At 45.1% G+C, this 13,115-nt stretch overlaps 1 protein-coding gene across 1 annotated transcript in view; it reads left to right on the top strand.

The window, feature by feature from the left end:
• Nucleotides 1-13,115, top strand: part of adamts17 (ADAM metallopeptidase with thrombospondin type 1 motif, 17) — a 547,852-nt gene that overhangs the window by 82,790 nt on the left and 451,947 nt on the right. Inside the window, exons 5-6 of the mRNA XM_067971641.1 lie at nt 9,578-9,661; nt 10,121-10,275. Coding sequence (XP_067827742.1) covers nt 9,578-9,661; nt 10,121-10,275 — 239 coding nt within the window. The remainder of the gene's footprint in view (nt 1-9,577; nt 9,662-10,120; nt 10,276-13,115) is intronic.

Here is a 13,115-nt window from a genome sequence, read left to right as displayed (position 1 = left end):
CCCCCTAGTTCTAGTTTCACCCATCTTTGGGAACATCCTTACTGCATCCACCCGATCAAGACCCTTCACAATCTTATATGTTTCAATAAGATCGCCTCTCATTCTTCTGAACTCCAATGAGTAGAGTCCCAATCTACTCAACCTCTCCTCATATGTCCGCCCCCTCATCCCCGGGATTAACCGAGTGAACCTTCTTTGTACTGCCTCGAGACCAATTCTGGGGCAGGAGGGATCTGTTCAAGATGGACGGGTTGCACCTCAACAGAGCTGGGACCAATCTCCTCATGGGAAGGTTAACTAGTGCTGTGGGGGAGGGTTTAAGCTAATTTGGCTGGGGGAGGGGCACTTGGATGAAGCAGTAGAGAGGAGAAACAAGGTGCACAGAGGACTGGGAGAGGCCAAGAGCATTAGGGTTAAAAAAAAGTTCTGAAATAGGAGAGATGACTGGGTAAATGTGAGGCAGTTCAAGGATGAGTTTGGAGTACATGTGTGTAAATGCACGGAGTGTGGTAAATAAGGTTGGTGAGCTGCAGGCACAAGTAGCCACATGGGACGATGATACAGTGGCAATAACAGAGACCTGGCTCAAAGAAGGGGAGGATTGGGTACTTAATATTCCTGGCTACAAGGTATTCAGGAACGATAGGAAAGGTAAAAGAGGATAGGAGGTGGCAATATTGATCAGAGAGACTATTATAACTCTGCACCTTGTTTCTCCTCTCTAATGCTTCATCCAAGAGCCCTGCCCCCAGCCAAATTAGTTTAAAGAGTGGCTCGGTAGCACCACTACTGACCGAGCTGGCCGAGTCCTGAAGGACATAACTGCTAGACTGGGCCTGCGGCAGGTGGTGAGCGAACTAACACGAGGGAAAAACTTACTTGACCTCGTCCTCACCAATCCACCTGTCGCAAATGCATCTGTCCACGACATTATTGGTAGGAGTGACCACCGCACAGTCCTCGTGGAGATGAAGTCCTGTCTTCGCACTGAGGACACCATCCAACGTGTTGTGTGGCACTACCACCGTGCTAAATGGGATAGATTCAGAACAGATCTAGCAGCTCAAAACTGGGCACCCATGAGGCGCTGTGGGCCATCAGCAGCAGCAGAATTGTATTCCACCACAATCTGTAACCTCATGGCCCGGCATATTCCTCACTCTACCATTACCAACAAGCCAGGAGATCAACCCTGGTTCAATGAGGAGTGTAGAAGAGCGTGCCAGGAGCAGCACCAGGCGTACCTAAAAATGAGGTGCCAACCTGGTGAAGCTACAACTCAGGACTACATGCATGTTAAACAGCGGAAGCAACATGCTAAGACAGAGCTAAGCGATTCCACATCCAACGGATCAGATCAAAGCTCTGCAGTCCTGCCACATCCAGTCGTGAATGGTGGTGGACAATTAAACAACTAACGGGAAGAGGAGGCTCTGCAAACATCCCAATCCTCAATGATGGCGGAGTCCAGCACTTGAGTGCAAAAGACAAAGCTGAAGCGTTTGCAACCATCTTCAGCCAGAAGTGCCGAGTGGATGATCCATCTTGGCCTCCTCCCGATATCCCCACCATCACGGAAGCCAGTCTTCGGCCAATTGGATTCACTCCACGTGATATCAAGAAACGGCTGAGTGCACTGGATACAGCAAAGGCCATGGGCCCCGACAACATCCCAGCTGTAGTGCTGAAGACTTGTGCTCCAGAACTAGCTGCACCTCTAGCCAAGCTGTTCCAGTACAGCTACAACACTGGCATCTACCCGACAATGTGGAAAATTGCCCAGGTATGTTCTGTCCACAAAAAGCAGGACAAATCCAATCCGGCCAATTACCGCCCCATCAGTCTACTCTCAATCATCAGCAAAGTGATGGAAGGTGTCGTCGACAGTGCTATCAAGCGGCACTTACTCACCAATAACCTGCTCATCGATGCTCAGTTTGGGTTCCGCCAGGACCACTCTGCTCCAGACCTCATTACAGCATTGATCCAAACATGGACAAAAGAGCTGAATTCCAGAGGTGAGGTGAGAGTGACTGCCCTTGACATCAAGGCAGCATTTGACCGAGTGTGGCACCAAGGAGCCCTCGTAAAATTGAAGTCAATGGGAATCAGGGGGAAAACTCTCCAGTGGCTGGAGTCATACCGAGCACAAAGGAAGATGGTAGTGGTTGTTGGAGGCCAATCATCTCAGCCCCAGGACATTGCTGCAGGAGTTCCTCAGGGCAGTGTCCTAGGCCCAACCATCTTCAGCTGCTTCATCAATGACCTTCCCTCCATCATAAGGTCAGAAATGGGGATGTTTGCTGATGATTGCACAGTGTTTCGTTCCATTCGCAACCCCTCAAATAATGAAGCAGTCCGAGCCCGCATGCAGCAAGACCAGGACAACATCCAGGCTTGGGCTCATAAGTGGCAAGTAACATTCGTGCCAGATAAGTGCCAGGCAATGACCATCTCCAACAAGAGAGAGTCTAACCATCTCCCCTTGACATTCAACGGCATTACCATCGCCGAATCCCCCACCATCAACATGCTGGGGGTCACCATTGACCAGAAACTTAACTGGACCAGCCATATAAATACTGTGGCTACGAGAGCAGGTCAGAGGCTGGGCATTCTGTGGCGAGTGACTCACCTCCTGACTCCCCAAAGCCTTTCCACCATCTACAAGGCACAAGTCAGGAGTGTGAAGGAATACTCTCCACTTGCTTGGATGAGTGCAGCTCCAACAACACTCAAGAAGCTCGACACCATCCAAGATAAAGCAGCCCGCTTGATTGGCACCCCATCCATCACCCTAAACATTCACTCCCTTCACCACCGGCGCACTGTGGCTGCAGTGTGTACCATCCACAGGATGCACTGCAGCAACTCGCCAAGGCTTCTTCGACAGCACCTTCCAAACCCGCGACCTCTACCACCTAGAAGGACAAGAGCAGCAGGCACATGGGAACAACACCACCTGCACGTTCCCCTCCAAGTCACACACCATCCCGACTTGGAAATATATCGCCGTTCCTTCATTGTCGCTGGGTCAAAATCCTGGAACTCCCTTCCTAACAGCACTGTGGGAGAACTGTCACCACACGGACTGCAGCAGTTCAAGAAGGCGGCTCATCACCACCTTCTCGAGGGCAATTAGGGATGGGCACTAAATGCTGGCCTCGCCAGCGACGCCCACATCCCATGAACGAATAAAAAATAAATAAATAAATAAACCCTCCCCCACAGCACTAGTTAACTTCCCCGCGAAGACATTGGTCCCAGCTCTGGAAAGGGATGATATAGTTGAGGGGTCAAAGACAGCATCTATTTGGTTGGAATTAATGAGCAGTAGAGGAGCTATTACGTTACTCGTTGTGTACCGTAGGCCACCAAATAGTGGGAAGGGGATAGAGGAGCAAATTTGAAGGCAAATTGCAGAAAGAAGCAAGAACTATAGAGTAGTGATAATGGGGGACTTCAATTATCCAAATATAGACTGGGATAGTAACAGTGTAAAGGACAAAGTGGGGGAGGAATTCCTGAAATGTGTACAAGAGAACTTTCTTGATCAGTGTGTTCCCATCCCAACAAGGAAGGAAGCGGAGCTGGATCTAATTTTGGGGAATGAAGTGGGGCAAGTAGAGCATGTTTCAGTTGGGGAGCATTTGGGGAAAAGTGATCATAATATCAGGTTAAGAACAAGGAAAAGGATAAGGAACATTCAGATGTGAAAATACTTAACTGGAGGACTAATTTCAGTGAGTTGAAAAGGGATCTGGCTCAGGTGGATTGGAATCAAAGATTGGCAGGCAAAACAGTTATTGAGCCTTCAAAGAGGAGATGGTTTGGGTACAGACTAGACACGTTGCTATGATGGGTAAAGGAAGGGCATCCAAAGCTAGAGCTCAGTGGATGAATAAAGATATAGAGATTAAAATGAAATTGAAAAAGGAGGCTTATAACAATTGTCAGGTTCATAATATAGTGGAGAACTAAGCTAAATACATAAAGTACAGAGGAGATCTAAAAAAGGAAATAAGTGGGGCAAAGAGAGTATGAGAATAGATTAGTGGCTAACATAAAAGGGAACCCAAAAGCCTTTTATAAACATATAAATTGCAAAAGGGTAGTTAAAGGAAGGGTGGGGCCAATTAGGGACCAAAAAGATCATCTTGTCGAGGCAGAGGGCATTGTTGAGGTACTAAATGAATACTTTACATCTGTCTTCACTAAATGTTACTGTAAAGGAGGAGGTAGTAGAGATATTGGATAGGATAAAAATAAAGAGGTACTTAAAAGGTTGGCAGTACTCAAAAGTAGAAAAGTCATCCAGTCCGGATGGGATGCATCCTAGATTGCTGAGGGAAGAAAGGATGGAAATTGCAGAGGCTCTGGCCACAGTCTTCCAATTCCAGATATGGGGGAGATGCCAGAGGACTGGAGGGTTGCAAATTTTACACCCCTGTTCAAAAAAGGGGGAGAGGGATAAACATGGCAATTACAGGCCAGCCAGTCTAACATTGGTGGTGGGGAAATTTCTAGGGACAATAATCTGAGACAAAATTAATTGTCACTTGGAAAAGTATGGGCTTATGAATGAAAGTCAGCACGGATTTGTTAAAGGCAAATCGTGTTTCAGTTCTTTGATGAAGTAATGGAGAGGGTTGATGAGGGTAGTGCAGTTGATGTGTGTATGAACTTTCAAAAGGCTTTTGATAAAATACCACATAATAGACTTGTTAGCAAAATTAAAGCCCATGGGATTAAAGAGACAGTGGCAGTGTGGAAATGAAATTGTCTAAGGGACAGAAAGCAGAGAGTAGTGGTGAACGGTTGTTTTTCAGACTGGAGGAAAGTATACAGTGGTGTTCCCCAGGGATTGGTATTAGGACCACTGCTCATTTTGATATATATTGCATCGAGTTACATTGGATTCTATAGCAGAGAAATGGGCCATTCGGCCCATCTGGTCTATGCCGACATTTATGCTCCACACAAACCTCCTCCCAGCCCTCTTCTAACCCTATCAATACACCCTTCTATTCCTTTCTCCTCATGTGTTTATCTAGCTTCCCCTTAAATGCATCTATGCTATTTGCCTCAACTACTCCACGTGGTAGTGCATTCTGCATACTCACCACTCTTTGGGTAAAGAAGTTTCTCCTGAATTCCTGATTGGATTTATTAGCGACTGTTTTATATTTATGGCCTCTAGTTTTGGTCTCCCCCATGAGTGGAAACATTTCTCTACATCTACCTATCAAACTCTTTCATTATCTTAAAGACCTCGATCACATCACCCCTCAGCCTTTTCTCTGGAGAGAAGAGCCCCAGCCTGTTCAGCCTTTCCTGATAAGGATATCCTCTTAGTTCTGGTATCATCCTTGTGAATCTTTTTTGCAATGCCTCAATATTCTTTTATAGTATGGAGACTAGAACTCTGCACAGTACTACAAGTTTGGTCTAACCACAGGTCTGTACAAATTTAACATAACTTCTCCTGCTTTTCATATTAATGACCTGGACTTGGGTATTGAGGGTAAAATTTCAAAGTTTGCAGATAACACAAACTTGGAAATGTAGTAAACAATGAGGAGGATAGTAATGGACTTCAGGGGGACATAGATAGACTGGTGAAATGGGCAGACTCATGGCAGGTGAAATTTAATGCAGAGAAGTGTGAAGTGATATGTTTTGGCAGGAAGAACAAGGAGAGGTAATATAAACTAAATGGTATAATTTTAAAGGGGGTGCATGAACAAAGAGACTTGGAGGTTTATGTACACATCTTTGAGAAGGCTGTTAAAAAAAGCATATGGGATCTTTTTTCTTTATAACTAGAGGCATAGAGTATAAAAGCAAGAATGTTATGCTAAACCTTTATAAACACTGGTTAGGCCTCAGCTGGAGTATTGTGGCCAATTCCGGGCACCACACTTTAGGAAGGGCCTTAAGAGGGTGCAGAAGAGATTTACTAGAATGGTACCAGGGATGAGGGACTTCAGCCATGTGGAGAAACTGGAGAAGCTGGGGTTGTTCTCCTTGAAGCAGAGGAGGTTAAGGGGAGATTTGATAGAGGTGTCCAAAATCATGGTTTTGATAGAATAAATAAGGAGAAACTGTTTGCAGTGGCAGAAGGGTCGGTAACCAGAGGACACAGATTTGAGGTAATTGGTAAAAGAGCCGGAGGCGACATGAGGAAAAGAAATTTATACAGCGAGTTGTAATGATTTAAAATGCCTGAAAGGGTGCTGGAAGCAGATTCAGTAATAACTTTCAAAAGGGAATTGGATAAATACTTAGAGGAAAAAATTATAGTGCTATGGGGAATAAACAGGGGAATGGGACTAATTGGAGAGCTCTTTCAAAGAGGTTTTACATAGGTCCCTTATAGCTACCAGACACATGAGACTTTCATCCCAGAATGTTGGTTAAACGCTGAAACTATCTCGTTTCCATGTAGAATCATAGAATGATACAGCACAGAAGGAGGCCATTCGGCCCATCGTGCCTCTGCCGGCTCTTTGAAAGCACTGTTTAATTAACCCCACTCCCCTGCTCTTTCCCCATAGCTCTGCAATTTTTTCCCCTTCAAGTATTTATCCCTTTTGAAAGTTATTTTTGAATCTGCTTCCACCTCCCTTTCAGGCAGAGCATTCCAGATCATCATAACTTGCTGCGTAAATATTTTTTCCTCACGTCACCTCTAGTTCTTTTGCCAATCACCTTAAATCTCTGTCCTCTGGTTACTGACCCTTCTGCCACTGGAAACAGTTTCTCCTTATTTACTCTATCAAAACCCTTCATGATTTTGAACACCTCGATCAAATCTCCCCTTAACCTCCTCTGTTCTAAGGAGAACAACCCCAGCTTCTCCAATCTCTCCTAACTGAAATCTCTCATCCCTGGTATCATCCTGGTAAACCTCTGCGCCCTCTCAAAGGCCTTGACATCCTTCCTAAAGTCTGGTGCCCAGAATTGGACACAATACTCCAGCTAGGGCCTAACCAGTGTTTTATAAAGGTTTAGCATAACATTCTTGCTTTTGTACTCTGTGCCTTTATAAAGCCAAGGATCCCGTATTGTTTTTTAACAGCCGTCTCAATTTGTCCTGCTACCTTCAAAAATTAGTGTACATACACAACCAGGTCTCTCTGTTCCTTCACTCCCTTTAAAATTGTACCATTTAGTTTATATTGCCTCTCCTCATTCTTCCTACCAAAATGTATCACTTCACACTTCTCTGCGTTAAATTGCATCTGTCATGTATCTTCCCATTTCACCAGTCTGTTTATGTCCTCCTGAAATCTGTTACTATCCTCCTCATTTTTTACTACATTTCCGAGTTTCGTGTCAACTGCAAACTTTGAAATTACACACTCTATACCCAAATCCAAGTCACTAAAATATGTCAAAAAGAGCATTGGTCCTAATACCAACCTTTAGGGGACATCACTGCGCACTTCCCTCCAGTCTGAAAAACAACCGTTCACCACTACTCTCTGCTTTCTGTCCCTTATTCAATTTTGTATCCATGCTGCCCCTGTCCCTTTAATCTCATGGGCGTCAATTTTGCTAACAAGTCTATTATGTGGTAATTTATCAAATGCCTTTTGAAAGTCCATATACACAACATCAACCGTACTACCCTCATCAACCCTCTCCGTTACTTCATCAAAGAACTCAATCGAGTTTGTCAATCATGATTTGCCTTTAACAAATCCGTGCTGACTTTCACCTATTAACCCATATTTTTCCAAGTGCTAATTAATTTTGTCCCAGATTATTGTCTCTGAAAGTTTCCTCACCACCGACGTTAGGCTGACTGGCCTGTAATTGCCTGGTTTATCCCTCTCCCCTTTTTTGAACAGGGGTGTAACGTTTGTAGTCCTCTGGCACTGTCCCCGTATCTAAGGAGGATTGGAAGATTGTGGCCAGAGCCTCTGCAGTTTCCACCCTTACTTCCCTCAGTAACCTAGGATGCATCCCATCCGGACCCGGTGACTTCTCTACTTCGAGCTCTGCCAATCTTTTAAGTACCTCCTTTATCTATTTTTATCCTATCCAATATCGCTCCCACCTCCTTTACTGTGACTGAGGCTTTTTGATCACTGTGACATGTGTTCATTAGAGTTTCTGTTGATGCAAATAGCAAATATGAGATGTTATCCTAATCTTTTTGCTTCTGCCTGAGCTTTGTGAAGGGTGTGATGATCACAATTGTTAATTGTATCTGTGAGTTATATCAATTAGTGTTAATTGTATTCAGGTGGTGTGTATCAATTGGGGACTACCTTGTATCCATATATGAGAGCTTATCTGGGGTCTGAAGGTTTGTAATGTGGAGCACCGAGAATAAAGGCTTGGAAGCAACTGAAGACCAGGCCGTAATATTCTATCCTTTACCGGGCTATCCAGTTTATCACAACAATCAGCATCTAATTGCATTGCTGAGCTCTTGCTGTGAGTCGTCGCAGTGTTGATGTGAGCAAACTGTTGTTAGTGGCTGGCCTGTACTTCACTGCTGGGATTGAGCGCGCGGTTGTTTATTGTAAGAGACAAGCTACTTACAACAACAGTCAATCACAGTCTCAGGTGGAGAATAAAACTCCATGTCCAATACAGTGCTGCATGCCCACCATTTCATGAAATGGCCTCCCTGCAAAGCGCCTCTCCCTGTGGGGAGCACCAGACAGCGGAGTCAGTCCTTGTGTCCTGTCTTTGCTCAGATATACTGTGCCCAAGAGGATATAGACAAGTACCATCATTTGCCTATTTTTCTTTCACCCCCCCCCACAGAGGGAATACTATTGCACTTAGACCTAGGAGCTGTTTGCACTCTGTAGTCGCTTGCTGCTTGGGACCGCTCTTCTTGTGTTGGGAACTGTGCACTCGGTGCCTCCACTGATAGTCCAGCTGAGTGGACTATCAATCCCAGTCCCCCTATCGAGTGCTGCCTTGGCCGGTGGTCGAGCTGAGCCTCCGAGGTACCAACAATAAGGCTTCGAAGTCTATCTGTAAATCTTAATTTTCAACCAAGACATTTTCTAACTTTGTGCTGTGGTGGAGAGATGCCCTGAATAATGAGGTGCTTTGCACACGGGAGTGAAACTCAGAATATCCCAAGGCACCCTTCTAATAGCGAACCCGAGACCAACACTAGCACAGGCTGGGCTGCTGGTCCCTGACTGCCCTTTTTTTTCCCACCCCCCTCTCTTTTCTCCCCCTGCCCTCCTCCTTTCCCCCTCCCTCACTCGCTTTCTCCTTTCCCCCTTGCTCGCTCCTGGCTCTCTCCTCCTCCACCCCCCCGCCCCGGCACTCTCCTCTTCCTCCCACCCACCCCACCGGCTCTCTCCTCCTCCCTACCTCCACCCGTGGCTCCCTCTTTTGTCCCTCCCCCCTCCCTGGCACTCTTTCCCCCCCCCCCCCCCTCCCCAAGCTAAGGAATCACCTGTGATGGATGTGACACCTCAAAAGGAGAAATAAGACCATTTTAAAATGTGGGCAGGAATGGATCCGTTATGCTGATGTTTATGCTGTGTGCCTGCTCTCTCAGTTATCGTTGCAGCTGAAAATGTCATTTCTTTGGCAGGTATACAACATGTTTCAACATCACAGTCTGGGAATCAGGATCAATATTCGAGTGACCAAACTAGTTTTGCTTCACAAACGTCCGGTAAGTGTGATTGGAGCCCATCGCAGCATCTGCCATTAATCATAACAGCATCCCATGGTCACGTGACTGGCCAGTATTCAGAGAGCACAGTGGGATCAGATTAGGTTTATTTTGTAAAATAATTTAATTAAAAAGCTGAGCTTTTCTAATCCCCAAAAATGTTGAGTTTTAAATTCCTTTCCAATAACAAAGAACATTTTCATATCAAATCTATCCAAACTGTCAACGTTTCTACATCAAACTGCAGTGATTGCTAAGCAGCCAGTTAATTCCACATCGTAGAATCGTACAGCACAGAAGGAGGCCATTCGCCCCATTGTGCCTGTGCCTGTTTCTGCATCATTTCTGTTTAAAAGCCTAAAGTTACTTTCTTCTGCAGGGAAGATTTTTTTTTTCCTGTTTTGAAGTAGTTTTGGATTTTCCTCATTTGCATATTACATTTTGTAAACCATTTCTTAGGAGCAACTGTTAATTGGTCATCATGGAGAGCGGTCGCTCGAGAGCTTTTGTCATTGGCAGTACAAGGAGTTTGGAGCTAAATACCTGGGGAATAACCAGGTACCCGGTGGGAAAGATGACTTACCAGCTGTGGACACTGCTGTATTTGTCACAAGGTACTTCTTTAATTTCTGTCTCACACGGAACTGTTGTGTGTTTTTTCAGCTGATGAATCCTGTGCTTTAGGTTTGAATAGCAACCCTCATCGTCTCTTTGAGCTCGCATGTGATAAGGCAGAGCTTTTGTGCCTGTCTGAACCGCTTAGAATATCTCGCCGACTGACATTAGACGCCAAACGGATTCTTGCTTTCTGACCAGGACCTCGTCTCTGTTATTGTGCTCGTGAGACACTGAGCAGAAAGCCAATGGATTGAAGGGGAACTGAAAACTTTGAATAACTTGTATTTCACACACAACGCGCACCCAGTATCGTGGTCCATGCACTCATTCTCATCACTTCAGTGACACAGGAGAGCATGAATTAAATGGGATGCTTTTGTGAGATTGTCTCATTGAGATTATCAGTCTCTTATCAAATCCTGATGTTGTACAGCTTGCATGAAAATATTGGGAAGTCATTTATAAGGTAGCCATTTATAAACAGAAAACTCTTGTGAATTGTTTTCATTCGTTCTTGGGATGTGGGTGACGCAGGCAAGGCAGGTATTTATTGTCTATCCCCAGTTACCCAGAGGCATTAAGAGAGTGTGGGACTGGAGTCACGTGTAGGCTGGACCAGGTTGGAGGCGGCAAGTCCACTTCCCTGAAGGACATTAGTGAACCAGTAGCTTTTATGGTCATTTTGTCTGGTGCCAGCCCACAAATGGCCCGATTGTTTTGAATTTAATTTTCTGTGAGGGGATTATGAAGTTACAACCTCAGGGTTACTGGTCCAATACCAAAAACCACTAGGTCAACATACCCACCCCGAGTCACAACCATTTCCTATTAAATTAATTACAAAAAAGAACAATCTCTTGTATGTTGGAATATAGCTCTGCCATGCACTAATACCGGCCAGTCATATAACTATCTTGTGCGGCATTTTTTATGCGATATATTTTATACTGCTGTTTTGCTGTCAATGGAGTTAACCCAAAGCTAAAAGTACATCCAAATTAGATAAACCTGAGTTGTTACTTTGATAGCAAGATCACTGGAGGAGGTGTCTGGTACCAATCCTGGGGCTCGTTGCTTGCAGTATAAAAGGAACCAGTGCCAAGTGCCACCAAATATGGTGAATGTTCAGGAAGTCTGGTGGCCTGGTGCACCGTCCATATCAAAGCTTTTCAGGAGCTGATGATCTCATTAACCGTTAGAATTTGCCGCCACAGTTGAATTTGCTGTGAACCCATGGCCGAAGCTTTGAGTTCACCACACCAGGAAGTTCCCACCAGGCTGTGCTGAGTTGGCTGACCTCAGCCTAGGCTGGCAGCTCCAGTTGGCCACAGTGCCCCAGGGTGATGGGAGAAGTGTCAGTGTTCCCACTCCACATCGTTGGTCAGTCAACACTGACCCACATTGGCTCCTGGTCCGGCAATGCCTCGATCTTAAAACTTTCATCCTTGTTTTCAAATTCCTCCATGGTCTCCAAAATTCTCTGGACTCAGCAAAGGTCCCGGCAGATTGGAAAACTGCTAATGTAACACCCTTATTTAAAAAGGGTAGTAGGCAGAAGGCTGGAAATTATAGACCAGTAAGCCTAACATCTGTGGTGGGTAAAATTTTGGAGTCTATTATTAAGGAGACAGTAGCAGAACATTTGGATAAACATAATTTAATAGGACAAAGTCAGCATGGCTTTACGAAGGGGAAGTCATGTCTGACAAATTTGCTTGAGTTCTTTGAGGACATAACGTACAGGGTGGATAAAGGGGAACCAGTGGACGTAGTGTATTTGGACTTCCAGAAGGCATTCGACAAGGTGCCACATAAAAGATTATTGCTCAAGATAAAGAATCACTGGATTGGGGGTAATATTCTGGCATGGGTGGAGGATTGGTTATCTAACAGGAAGCAGAGAGTTGGGATAAATGGTTCATTCTCGGACTGGCAACCAGTAGCCAGTGGTGTTCCGCAGGGGTCGGTGCTGGGTCCCCAACTCTTTACAATCTATATTAACGATTTGGAGGAGGGGACCGAGTGTAACATATCAAAGTTTGCAGATGATACAAAGATGGGAGGGAAAGTAGAGAATGAGGAGGACATAAAAAACCTGCAGGGGGATATAGACAGGCTGGGTGAGTGGGCGGAGATTTGGCAGATGAAATACAATATTGGAAAATGTGAGGTTATGCACTTTGGCAGGAAAACCCAGAGAGCAAGTTATTATCTTGATGGCAAGAGACTGGAAAGTACTGCAGTACAAAGGGATCTGGGGGTCCTAGTGCAAGAAAATCAAAAAGTTAGTATGCAGGTGCAGCAGGTGATCAAGAAGGCCAACGGAATGTTGCCGTTTATTGCTAGGGGGATAGAATATAAAAACAGGGAGGTATTGCTGCAGTTATATAGGGTATTGGTGAGACCGCACCTGGAATACTGCATACAGTTTTGGTCTCCATACTTAAGAAAAGACAAACTTGCTCTCGAGGCAATACAAAGAAGGTTCACTCGGTTAATCCCGGGGATGAGGGGGCGGACATATGAGGAGAGGTTGAGTAGATTGGGACTCTACTCATTGGAGTTCAGAAGAATGAGAGGCGATCTTATTGAAACATATAAGATTGTGAAGGGGCTTGATCGGGTGGATGCGGTAAGGATGTTCCCAAGGATGGGTGAAACTAGAACTCGGGGGCATAATCTTAGAATAAGGGGCTGCTCTTTCAAAACTGAGATGAGGGGAAACTTTTTCACTCAGAGGGTGGTGGGTCTGTGGAATTTGCTGCCCCAGGAAGCTGTGGAAGCTACATCATTAAATAAATTTAAAACAGAAATAGACAGTTTCCTAGAAGTAAAG

The sequence above is a fragment of the Heptranchias perlo genome, chromosome 34, assembly GCF_035084215.1.
Source record: "Heptranchias perlo isolate sHepPer1 chromosome 34, sHepPer1.hap1, whole genome shotgun sequence".
In the NCBI taxonomy this organism is placed as follows: Eukaryota; Metazoa; Chordata; class Chondrichthyes; order Hexanchiformes; family Hexanchidae; genus Heptranchias; species Heptranchias perlo.
Note: the sequence above shows the minus strand (reverse complement) of the source record. Positions and strands in the feature narration are given on the sequence as shown.